General features: G+C 42.3%; 1 protein-coding gene across 2 annotated transcripts in view; it reads right to left on the bottom strand.

Moving 5' to 3' along the window:
• Window positions 1-1390: 1390 nt before the first annotated feature.
• Window positions 1391-12936, bottom strand: part of LOC306824135 (myocardin) — a 13303-nt gene continuing 1757 nt past the window's right edge. The window contains exons 3-16 of one of the 2 annotated variants that reach the window (XM_079344140.1): window positions 10348-10401; window positions 9560-9615; window positions 9205-9271; window positions 8319-8444; window positions 8001-8197; window positions 7252-7392; window positions 6528-6681; window positions 6199-6418; window positions 5927-6071; window positions 5257-5814; window positions 5063-5161; window positions 4818-4955; window positions 4504-4558; window positions 1391-4413 (exon numbers count right to left, since the gene is read on the bottom strand). In XM_079344140.1, coding sequence (XP_079200266.1) covers window positions 4001-4413; window positions 4504-4558; window positions 4818-4955; window positions 5063-5161; window positions 5257-5814; window positions 5927-6071; window positions 6199-6418; window positions 6528-6681; window positions 7252-7392; window positions 8001-8197; window positions 8319-8444; window positions 9205-9271; window positions 9560-9615; window positions 10348-10401 — 2423 coding nt within the window. In that variant the 3' untranslated portion in view covers window positions 1391-4000. The remainder of the gene's footprint in view (window positions 4414-4503; window positions 4559-4817; window positions 4956-5062; window positions 5162-5256; window positions 5815-5926; window positions 6072-6198; window positions 6419-6527; window positions 6682-7251; window positions 7393-8000; window positions 8198-8318; window positions 8445-9204; window positions 9272-9559; window positions 9616-10347; window positions 10402-12936) is intronic. The other variant, XM_079344141.1, reaches the window with a different exon arrangement.

The following is a 12936-nucleotide window of genomic DNA, read 5'->3' as shown; positions in this document are numbered from 1 at the left end:
GTAGGGTTAAACTTATCAACATATGCAGCCTTAGCTCGCCAAAGATGAAACAGACAGGTTGATTTAGCTCTCTCTGAGCTCTAAGTGAGTCAGAATAACCCTTCTTTGTATCTTTACATCCACGTCTTTGACTGAAACAGAGATGGATCTTCACAACACATCTTGGTCTGTGATCAATCAATCAATAAATTAAGCCAGTTGCTTTTATTGGTGGCTTATTTACGGCAACAGTGCTTTAACTGCTGAAGAGGACTGTGAAGTCATCAAGTCTGATAAGAAAAAAAAGAGACTGGCTTCAGGCGTCCTCTTGCATCGCAGAGCAATTTAAGTTGTTTGGCACGACATCAAAGAGGAAAAACATCCTGACTCATCCATCAGATACATGTGGACCTATTAAGTTTCTCCATTCATTGAGCAGTTCACTTTACAGTAGAAGCAGTTTGTGGAAACACTGACAAATGCAAAAAATGCTCCTCCTTGCAATAGCCGCATGAAACGTGGAAAATGAGATCACAAACCCATGATGTCACCGATCAAAGCCCATTGGCTCGTTGTAGTGAGCACAAGCTCCCCTCGGACTGGCAGTAGCATTCCCAATATAGTAAAAGGGGCGGGACATATCAGAGAACAGCAGCGGACCAATCAGATCAAACTTGGCACACATGGGGACCCTTTTTTTTTCTCTTTGTAGGGATTTCTGAGCGTTAGAAATAAATGCAGATGAGAGAGCCTGCATGGAGCATCAGTACATGAAAACAGACACTTTTTTCAAACAATTTGAACAAATTGTGAACGTACTTTAGTAAACACATACATTAGATATATGAACCCCAAAAAGGGGCTCTTTAAAGTAATGTAGCATATAATTTTATTGAACGTCATTTGTATCTCAACATTTGTTCCAGACGATATAGTTACACAACAAGATACAAACCTATGTCACTACTTTGTTATACCCAAACCTTGACTGTGTTTAGATCCTAAACACACAAAAACAGTTAGCCTTTCATAAAGTTGACCCATGTGTAAATGTAATTATTGTTGAATGTGTTTGAATTTTCTTGAAATAAAACGTCTCTTTGTTTTTAGTTGATGGTGTTTCCTCGTAATAATCCCTGAATGAAGTCCAAAGATCATCCAGCTTTTGCAGCTATATCATTGTTTCGAACATTTGAGCCTGTGAGCCACATTAATGTTAGACTTACCACACAGATACTTTAGCAGCCTATCAGTTAATGTTCATATGTCTATGTGATCATCAATATTTGATTAAACCTAATTTGGTACAGTCATGTAAAAATGTATTTAATTATCGTGACATAGTGTGAAATCACAACGATGAGATGTTTGCTTACTTCCTATACATGAAAATAAAAAGAGAAACCACATAGAAAATCTATTAAGACTTTAATTTTCTTTATGCTTTAAAATACATTTTTTCAACATTGGTTGATATCTTTTCCACAAATAAGTTACATAATAAATATAAGCAAACACATTTTAAATTTCAAGGCATCTATAGCAGCAGAAGTGGCCTACAGAGTTTCATTGACCTGAAACACCAAAGTGTCAGTAGGTTGACATCTGTCCTATCCAGCTTGGAATCCAGACTAGATCAGTCAAACCCAGTTTGAACAGAAGTATTAAGCCTGAGCTTTAGTCAAACCTGTCAGACAGTCTCATGGGGGGTTCCAGGAAACTCTGCACCAGTGTTCATAAATTAAATAAGAAATGTGGAAAACACTGGTGTCGACCCTAAAGCATTGGAAGTCACAGGAGGTAGCATCTTACTCTCCTGCCAATCAATTTCCTCTTTTTTTCCATACATGCAGCAGGCCATGTTTGTTGATTGCTATGATTATCATAACCATCCATCCACATGTAACTGCATATTTCATCTCTCGTCTCTGTGGTGAAAGCTGAAAAGAACTGCATTAACATACATGTTTGCCTTTGCACAGAAATCTCCTTCTTATAATTGACCCAGGCTGTCTTTCTTAGAAAGACACCAGCTAATTATCCGAACAAGGAACTGGCTGGCAGCAACACTGAATATTTGCATACAAAAAACATCACATCAACATAATATGACCTCAGGTCTGCTGGTTTATGTACCCTCTTCACAAAAGATATTGCACTCAGCACATAACCTTTATTTTGGAGACTGAGGAGGAAACAAAACCTTATCGTTCAAAATAAAGTGGTCTTGCAGAAGGACTTCCAGTTGGTGATGAAATTACAGTACATGAATCTTTTAAATATGAATGAGCCAATCAGACCTCTCCAAAATGATTGATGAGACCTGCAGCCGATTAAGGTTAGATAATAAGTTCATGTAGAGGAGATCATGTATCTAAATTACATTCATCTTGTACAGGAGGTTAATGGCAGCTAACCTCTGTCAGGTTTTTGTCATTAATGTCATTATGTTAAGTGGGATTTAGTACGAACATAACTCACTGAAAATCTATTATGCAAACAAATAATGCACTCATTTCTGCATGACCAGTAAATCATGCAAAAAATAAAGGCAACATCACTGCCACCGTTAAGTAAATGTGCAGCATTCACTGAAGCAGCTTCAGCTGACATGCTCACCTCTGGTCATGTGACATGTTAACGTGTGCTAGAATGTGTGCTAAATCTACAGTGCAATGTCTCTTTTATAAATGGTCATTCTGAGAAAGCAAAGATGTTACAATCTAAATAATACATTTTTGGAATAAATTTAAACTAAGTGACCGGGTGTGGCCTGGGGATTTAAGCTATAAATTGTGCACAAATCTAGCTTTGCAAGAAGCAGAGTAAGCACAGAGCAGCTGGCCAGACACTGTTGGGGGTTAATCAGGGAACAAAATGACCACCTGTTTTTGAAAAGTGATGAGGAAACTCTCATTTGTCTGATTGGGGCATTTGTATGGGGGACTATTTTTGGGGTGGTTGCCTGATTGCTCTCTTGGAGAACAGAGACTTGAACAAGGTAATGTGGTTGTTCTAATGATTACACTGGATAACGACACTGGAGTTACTGCCTGCTGGCAATGAGACCACAATGAAATGTCTGGTCTGATATGTGGAACAAGAAATCCACGGCCTCTTCTGTCTTTCACACGGATCCTCTCATAGATCAGTCACACCACACACATACAGGCACACCTAATAGCAAGCAAACCAATAACTAGAAGTGCATTTGGCATTAATGCTTATTAATATACATGGAAGCATTTGGCAGTTGACACATGCAAACAAAAGCAGCCTTGTGTGAACAGTCACAAACAGTCGGACATTCAGAGCACACATACAGTACTTAACACATGTACACACTCAAATGCTTGCTCTTACTCATGGGCAGGCACACACACTCACATGCACGCACATACACATGGCTTTCTTGTAGCTTATGCCAGCTTTCTCTCTCTGCATGCCGACTGTGTGTCTGGCACCGAGGTTAAGGTCTGGAGCCACACACAAGCTGTGTGCTCTGTCTGGCTTTAACACACTCCAAATGAGCTTTAGGAATGGCTAGGACTCAATGACTGAATCAACACCAGGGGCCACACTCGACCCAATCCGACAACAGTTTTTGGAGATAAGTCAGAAACAACATTCTCCCAGCACAGCCAGGAAGCATGTTTAAATTATTGTGCCACCAGGTTTTCTTTTGTGTTGCACAGCAAACATTGTGCACTGGGGTGCGTCGGTCCACAGATGCGTTGCTTGTTTGCTGGTTTTGGGTGAGCCCAAGGTCTTATAAACAGCACTCTGCAGTGCATGTGTGTGTATGTATGTATGTGTGTGCATGTGCTGTGCTCTGGTTGCCCAATCAAAGCTAGCAATGGACCCAGCTCTCGACATTGCGTGGAGCTGGAGACTCTGACAGCCTTTCAATGATTCACAATCTTGTGCCCTCGGTTGGATGCAAATCCTTTGCCCCATTCATGACATCAATAAAAAAACGCTCATCTACATTTCGTACAGGGTTACAAACATGGACAACTCCTCACCACTGCTCTATCATTAGATCCAACACTCGACTGACATTCAGGTCTGAATCCAGACTGAAGTCTGACTCAACAAACGGAGCCGTTGGTGGAGTAAGTGGGCGGAGGCCGGACGTCATCGTTTCGAGCCAGTCAGCGGCATCAAACAGTGTCGGAGCTCGCCGTTTTCGTGACTTCCTGGTGGACGACAGAGGGGAGGTGCAGATGGGGGGTGGGGGAGGAGCTGGAATCACCTGGCTGGGGTTTATTAAAGCTGGAGATGGGGGGAGTTCAAGCAGGAGAGAGGAGCAAAGAGGTGAGGGCAGAAAGCTGTCATCTTTGCTGTGCTGCTGGGAGGCCTCAGCTTGAGGAGGAGGTGAGGGGCCAGAAACTGACTGGGTAGGGGATTTATGATCAGAGACACTGCCAGAGCCTGGAAGAGGGGGGGGGGGTAAATGATTAGTCACTGAAATGATTATGACTGTTATTTAAGTAGTATACTTCTTAAATCATAAATACTCACCAACCGAAGTCATAGGCTCATCCAGAATGTCGTCTATGGACTGCGGAGGGTCCATCTTTGGAAAAGAGGGAGTAAAAAAAGTTAAATCCACCATAAAAAATTAAACATTTTGATGTATGAACATCGAACAATCTCCTGAAATTCTGTCTGAACATTTTCACATTCATATTTGGAGGTCAGACATTACCTAGGCTTGATCTTAAGTCTGTTACTACTACTACTACTAATGAGATTGCGCTCTTGCCTTTAGTATTGTCCGGTCATGTCCTGACATGTTCAGGATGAAAAGGTCCTTCTTAATTCTACAAACAAACCTGTGCTTTCTGAATGGCCTCCTGGAGTTCTTCCTCCAAGCTGCGGACACCGGGCAAAGTTTGAACTGGACTTGCTGTAATCTGTACTGGCAGCTCAAAATCCTGACCAATCACATCACAGGGCTGGAAGCAAAACACCTGATTAGAAGGCAGAGTTTACTTAGTTGATGTGTTCACATGTAGTTTACTCTTAAAAAAAGATTTATAAGAGAGATGTATGTATTTATTTATTTGTTTTTTTTTACCTGTGTAAACAACACCTCTGTCTGTACATCTGGTTCGTCCTTGCCATTTTTGGATCCAGTATCCTGTTGCAGGAAGGGATGAAGAGATCCTCTGCAAGACTGGAGGAATTATAAGAAGGATTATTATTGTTATCTGTCTCATAAACTATTTTTAGTCAAATTCACATGGAAGCAGACCTAATGTCTTTGCTAACCTTGTTGCTGGTTTTATTGGAGCGGTCCCTTGGCCTACTCCTTAACCGCTCCCTCATCTCCTGCTCGACACTCAGCTCCTGCTGCTGCTGATCATTTTCAGTTCTCCATGAAGTCCCGCACTGCAGGGGTGAAGAGGATGACATGGGTAGACTGGGACTTGGAGTTCCTGAGGCTGTGCTGGCAGGAGCCAGGAAGACAGTGTTGGTAAGACTACAATTTTCACCTGCTGAGAAACCACTCAGCACTGTGTTTAATATTCCATTCGGAGCGTCACCACGTATCCTATTATGAATTCCCTTGTCTGTGTTGTACATCTGTTGGTTTGGACTCCTGTTGGGTGAGTCTAATCCAGAGCTGGAGCTTGAGCTGGGGCTCTGGCTTGGTGGCAGCGGGAGGCAGGGGGTGAGGGGCTCCACGATGGTACCGAGCTGGCTGAGGGGAGCAGGAGTGGGGCAAGTGTGGGGGAGTTGGAAGGGGCGGAGACGCTGCAGCAAAGTAGGCTTGGTGCCAGAAACGGGGAGGCCACGCTTTCGCAGGTGCTGCCGCAAGTCAGACACCTTAGGAAAGGAAAGAGGTAAGGCAATATTTACATAGAGCCATTCATTGGTATTTAGTGTTTAGAGTGTTTTCTGAGGTCTTTTGCCTACAATGTTTTCATGCTTTTCTTACAGTTAGATCAACAAGATTTGCAGGAAGAGGCTCAGGCTTGGATGTAGGACTCGTGTCTGTAGGGGTTTGATTGGTTGTGGCAGGAACAGGCTGGGGATTCAAGGGCATGGCTCCAGAGGACTTCACAAGATCATTGTGATCTCCACTGCGGACATGACAGAAGCATGAAGGTACCAGGATTACCTGAAGGCTAATAGCTCACTGATGAAGTAGAGAGAGTGAGCTCAAGTTAGATTGCCTGTAACTGAACCAGCATCAATCTGTCTGCCTACCTGGGCACAACCATGAGTTGTTGTGGCTGTAGCTTTTGTTGTTGCTGCTGCTGCTGCTGTTGTTGTTGCTGTTGTTGTTGTTGTTGCTGCTGTTGCTGCTGCTGTTGTTGTTGCTGCTGCTGGTTCTGTAGGATTTGTAGCTGGAGAATCACCTGCTGCTGCTTCAAGAGATTGGAATAGGCTGGGTCTAAAGACGGGGTAGGGCTCTTCTGTTTGGTGCCTAGAAAAAAAATTGTCAAAGTTCAAACTCTTCACCAGAAAAGCATGACAGAAAGGACAAGTGAAATGTGTTTTTGAATCATTTGTAAAGCAAAACATCACATCTGTACCTCCCGCCCCAGACCCTCCTCTCTGATCTGGAGGAATGTACTGGTGATATGTAAGTGTCTTCATTTTGGGTTTGGTGTCTCGCGGTTTCCGTGTGCGAGGGAGATGGTTGAAGTGAAGGGAGGAGGAGCCAGGGGGGCTGGGAGGCCGAGCTGTCTGTAAAGACACATATTGCTCAATTGTTGTAAATCTATAACCATACTGAGGTACTTGAGTCATCTCAAGCATTTGGAAAAACATGCAAAACATCTTTCATGTCGTTTGACCACACTTGCCCCATGATGTTGAGGTTAAACGCTTACATGAAATGTTGAAATGCCTCACAAATCTCCAGATGACAGCATGTGCTGTTTCTGACATGCCGCCATGCTGATAGTGTGTGAATGTGTTAACCTACAGGGCAAATACTGAGCTGCCCAAGAAGTACAAATTGACAGTAATGAATGCAGAACAGCTCTGAGTCTGTGACAGAACAGAGGAATGACCATCCTGTTGGTTCATGCTCTTTTGTCTTTTATGCTGTGTACCTGCTTTGAAAAACCTGTGACCACTGCCCCAACATGCACAATTCAGACCGTCGTGGTAATCAAATCTCATATTACTCAATTGATTAGCCTGAACTTTTATCGTGAGAGGTCATGAAAGTCCATGTAAAATTTAAATGGGCAAAATGAAACTACAGGGAGCACAGTGGAGTTTTATCAGTATCCTGTTACCTCACATTACCTTTGGCAGCAGGGGTGTGGTCTGAGAGGTCACATACATCCCGTTTGGTCTCCCAGTGGTTGCCATGGAGTTTGATTCACTCAGTGTAACACTTGTCGGCTGTCTGATGCCCTCGGTTGCCGCGAGCATCGCCAAACCAGACTGAAGGCAGAATATCAGATTATCAGCGTTGGCCCAGCAAGCTATTTATAAACTCTTCAGTCTGTTAATATTCACCTTAATGTGCTAATCAGAGGTTATTGGTGCAAATAAATTTATCAGACTTCCTTGTTGCTGCCAACATAGTGTAATACATACTTTGATATAACAGAGCCTAAGGGCTTTTCTTTGTTTTGTTTCTCCTTTCCTCTATCTTCCTGCCTCAAAGAGAGCGAGAGAGAGAGAAAACAAGGCTTTTTGGCTTTCCAAGGAGCTGATACGTGATTGGTCAATTCTACTGGACCTCAATTATGTTGCAGATGGTCACCTGAAAACCCATACTAAAAACGCTGACCCACCAGTACAGATTTGACATTTGTGTGTGGACTAAAAAGAGACTGGAATTATATGAGTTAAGTAGACTCCCCAATGTAACAATGAGTAAACAAAATGTGTACTTTTGTCAGAGTCTCACAGTAGGCTAGGACTAAAACAAGGATTCATGATGCAGCTGGTATGAGAGAGATTCAAGGAAAGGAAGGGGGAAAGGAATCAAGGATGGATAAACTGAGAAATAAGAAGAAACTTAAATTTCAGTGTTGGTGTCATACCTCAGTTTGACCAGGGCTGTGGTTAAGAGGTGGAGCCACAGCTGAGAACTCCCTCAGTAATTGGTCACCTGAGAGCCCTGGTAAAGAAGAAAAGGCCGGTGATTGGTGGAGACCATGCTGCTCGGTGGAAGTGGAAGAGGAGCAGGAGGAGATGTCATCTTCGAAGACATCAGCGGGCAGAGGGAAGGAGGCCGAGCCTGAGGAAATGAAAAGTGAAAGGAGGTGAGGTCAAAGGAGGAGTAGAGGAAGATTGGTTGGTGGGAAATGAAAAGAACTGTGTGCGAGTCTGTTCTTGTGTGCAGATGTGTGTTGACTCACAGCTCTCCAGAGGCGAAGAGTGTTCGTGCTGTTGCTGCACAGGAACGGGCAGACGTTGGATCCTGTCAGTGAGGTCCTGCACCTGGCGAGCCTTCTTGTGCCTCTGGGCACCGCACACAGTCTTCTCTGAGGGCAGGAGGAAGAGGAAGGAAACATGCAGATAAGTAAGAGAGAAGGAGACAGATGGGAGATCAGCAGAGAAAGAGAGAGAGAAGAGAGGAAATTGGAGAGAGAGAAGCAACAGGAGTCACAACATATGTGCTGTGAGCATGCATGCCACAGGCAATCAGTCCTAATTCAAACCAGCGGCAGCATAAAAAAAATCGTAAACACACAGCCTATAGGGAGATGTATTCCCCTGGATATTTAAAATAAATGCACACACATTCACACAATATTTTCAAAAGGGCAGAAAAGGATTGTCTGGGTAATCAGACAGTTTGAAAAGACAGGAGTTATAATGGTAATCTTATCAAATTAAAAGCAGGGTTAGAAGTGTTTGAGAAGAGGAGGAAAGATAAAGAGAGAAAGGTGTCAGTAATGGCAGAAAATGATGGCTCTGATCTCGGGATGGGCAGGTTTATCATGCGCTGTCAATCACTGATATGTTTGCAGACTGCTTAAAATGCAGAGTTACAGTGTACAACAAGGTCACATTTCTATTTAACTGACAGCTGATGAAACACCGAGCCCACTGCCAGATTTTCACGCTTCATTTCCTCGCACAACTACTACACAAGAGGGAGCGGAGAGCAGCACAGATCAGATAAAATACAAGCATCAAGAAGGTGAGAGAGGCAGAGAAATATGTTGCTTTGCACTGTGCTGGGAGCATTCAGGGTAAAGCAGGAGGGAGACAGCAATATATCTGTAGGCAGGGCATCACCTGGTGCAGTTTCAGTGTTCAGACCACTTGGGGGCAACTTCTGCGCAGCACCGTCGTCAGCGAGACTCTGCAGCAGGAAACAGCAGATTAAACCAACAGCCAAGGCCATTTCAAGGCAGTTTAATAAGTAAAACACTGAATGAAAGTGTTCTTCAGTGTAAGTGTTGCCCAATTAAGCTTATTTGAGAACATAAAAATGTCTTTCAAGGATGCAAGGACACTGTGCTCCAAAAATGATTTTCTCCTAATCGACTATATAAAAGTCTATATATATATATCTGGAGTTTGGCTCGTACAAAAACAAGAATTATTCTATAAATGTCATGCTTTGTTTTGGAGCTGGATGCTAACCCACCAGAGCTTCACTCGGGTCTTTCTCTGACTTTTGAGGTGGACACGTAGACTTCAACCCTGTAAAGACAGATATGATTATTATTGCATGAACAGCACATAGTTTTCTTTTGTCTGGAAAAGAACAATTCAGGTTCTTGAATGCGTCAATGAAACGCTTTCACTTTTAAACGTGATCATCCCATGATCCAGCACAGACCATCTCAGGGGCTCTCTTTGTTTTTACAAGCATTACAACAGGCACAACACCTTAGATTGTTTCCATTGTCTACAGTGTAATCAATCACATTGGACTTACAGATCTGGACGTTAGCTCCTGAAAAGGTCGAATACTGAAAGTGTGCCTTAATATTTGAATATACATGTTTGAATTTTCACTGAAATTATTTTTTTGCCTTTCACAAAAAAGCTTTAAAAACATCTCTGTGGTTGCTATACATGTGGCTAATGTAGATTAATGTTAATACATGCACATTTTGTATACTGTATATTTTTTGGGTTATTATCCACTGGTCCATGCTTACATTAGAAATAGAAATGTTCATCTAGATAAACAGTGAAATATGGCAGCATTAACTTACAGATATAATTAAGGTTTAAGTAATAAAACACAAGATGAAGAACAAAGTAAATCAAAGGACATTTACAGCTGGTTAACATCAGAAACCTACAAAGGTATTTACTGATCCATATTCAATCCTCTGTCAGTGAAAAGAGATGACCTAAAGATCATTCATTAGTCTCATAATGGAGCCGAATCAATCACAATGTTAATGATACACACAGACTAACCAGGGTCTGCATTGATCTCACTCTGCCTCCGGTTTTGAATCCTCAGCTGCAGCACTGAAAGACAAGAGCAGAGATTGAGTCCAGCGTGTTAAGAAATGATGAAATATCACACGTGTGATGGAACAGGAGCCTGGTTTGATTTCTCTTTCAGTTCAAATGATACGAGAAAAGATGTGACGCTGATATGGAAAAGGTAAGAGTTGAGCATTGCAGGACAGATACTGTACCTGTCACATGATCTGGACTTGTAACTTATAACACCTCACGACTCTGCGCTGCTAGTACATGATATCGGTCCTTGCATAACTCCACACACCTACACAGCACATATATGTTCACATACATTTAGTGCACACAAACAGGTGAAGCAGGGTCGGGCTGGATCTGTTAAAGCATGTGCCCCCCTTCCCATGATACATTTCGATGAGTTTTGAGACCTGTTGAGGGAGGGGGGGGGGGTGAGGGCAGTAACTATTTATCTCTCAGTATGTCTATTTCTGTAGGTCCCATCCCCCCTCCAGCTGTCCCCCTCTCTCCACAAGTGGCCTCACGTCGCCTTCATTCCTGCTAACACTCCTCTTCCTGCTCTCTACCTCTCGAAGTGTCCAAAACAAAAGTTCAACGTTGTAAAAATCTGGATTTAAAGCAGATTAGCACACTGGGCTCTGTCGCCATAACAAGTTATAGAAGTGGTGTTTATCACTCTGAAGGGTCTGTTGGGTTGTAGTGTGTGTGTGTGTGTGTGTGTGTGTGTGTGCGCGCGCGCATGCATGCATGTGTGTGCGTGCGTGCGTGTGCGTGTGTGTGTGTGCGTGCATGTGTGTGTGTGTGCGTGCGTGCGTGTGTGTGTGTGTGTGTGCGTGCATGCGTGTGTGTGTGTGTGTGTGTGTGTGCGTGTGTGTGTACCAGTAAATTAATTGTGTTTTTTAAACTGGAGGCCAAATCAAAGTCTTCATCTTAATTTTAAATCACACCTCATCTACACTACAGAACAACCTGGGGAGCAATGTAAAATACAACACAAGTAAAAAGATTTATTTTGTTGTTTTTTTTATGCCTCTATTTAGAGACGGGATAGCGGACAGAATCAGAAATCAGGGTGAAATAGAGAGCGGGCGATGACATGTGGGAAAGGAGCCACAGGCAGATGGCTAGTCCGAGTTCAGGTTCACGACCAGTGCCCCAAGTACATCTATTTCTAAAAGGTAATAAGTGTTTTGTTTTTGATTTTTTGCATCTTTCTTGTAAATGTCCAATCAATAATAAAATGTCACAATGTGAACGGAGGTTTGTTTTCAGTCAGAACTAAATAAAACCTGTGGAGAGGCATTTCAAGTAGATTGTTTGTTTTAAGGAGTCAATCTCTATTTACTGAATACTGGGACATCTAGCACGCGCTCACTTTAATGATTTCATTGTTTAATTTCAAAGGTCAACAAAAACACACACATTTGTCTTTAAAACAATCCTGAATAAATCTTAGACTTAGGATGAACATCAGTTTGACATGTTTGCACAGTGAAATATTCCTCCAACTCTGTTATGCACATACATGATTTTAAATAGAGCAGCTGCTCTAAAGAATCACGTTTTCCAGCAGGTGTTTGTGCACCTAAGGGGGCTGTCTCCATGTTGTTTCCTCTTCTCTCTAGTTTACCAGCCCTTTACAACAGCTGCATAGGAACATTAACAGCAGCCGCTTCGCTTTGTAGGGAAACTCTCATTATGTACGCATACCAACGTTTTTCTCAGTGGCGTGTGTGGCAGCTAGCTGGTTACCTCCTGAGAGTTGTTTGTAAAACTCTCTGAAATCATTTAGAAAAAGTTTCAGCCACTCTATTGTTGCCCTAAAGATATAAAGACACTAACTCAGGCTGAAGAAGAACATCATGAGTATGCTCTTCCAACATATTTTTGATTTGATTAGAAAAAAATGGGGTGTGCTTGAAACTATGACTTCTCTTGAAGAGAGGCACAATAAATATTGTTTTTTATATATTTTCAATGTGCTTATTGGTAAACATCCACCCTACATAACAGACCTGTTGGACTGGATTTCGGGCCTCTCAACACCTCGTTCTTCTGAGTTGTTCTAAAAGACACTCAAGCTTAAACTGAACTCAGTAAATCACTTTTGATGCTCCAAACTCGTGGAACGTCCTTCAGCAGACTCTAAGGATCAGAGTTCTTCCCTCTCTTCCAGAGTTTAGGATTTTGATTTCTAGCCACTTTATTTCAAATTGTAGCTGCTTTCAATGGATTTTTTTTCCTGATTGAGTGTTTGTTGCTTGTTTTACTGTTCTTGTAATCTCGACTGCATCATATATAAAAGAAACCTCAGTGTCCTATTGAGAATAAATAAAAGTTTGAAATGAGATGAAATGACTGTTTCTAATTTAGACAACACTCATTATTAGGATGCTCATTTCAAGTTATTCGCTTTACATTAAAGCCTTTTTCTAGGTTTTGTGTTTTTTGTCTGCAATGCAGCGCACAGTCCTGTTGGTTTTGGTGGTAATGAATGTACTTTGATGTGTATAGTTTGAGATGTTCTGTCACCAGAGAAACCAGTTCTCTAAAATGTTTTCT

Source organism: Symphodus melops, assembly GCF_947650265.1.
Source record: "Symphodus melops genome assembly, chromosome: 5".
Classification (NCBI taxonomy): domain Eukaryota; kingdom Metazoa; phylum Chordata; class Actinopteri; order Labriformes; family Labridae; genus Symphodus; species Symphodus melops.
The sequence above is the reverse complement of the archived record's forward strand: the minus strand, read 5'-3'. Positions and strand labels throughout refer to the sequence as shown.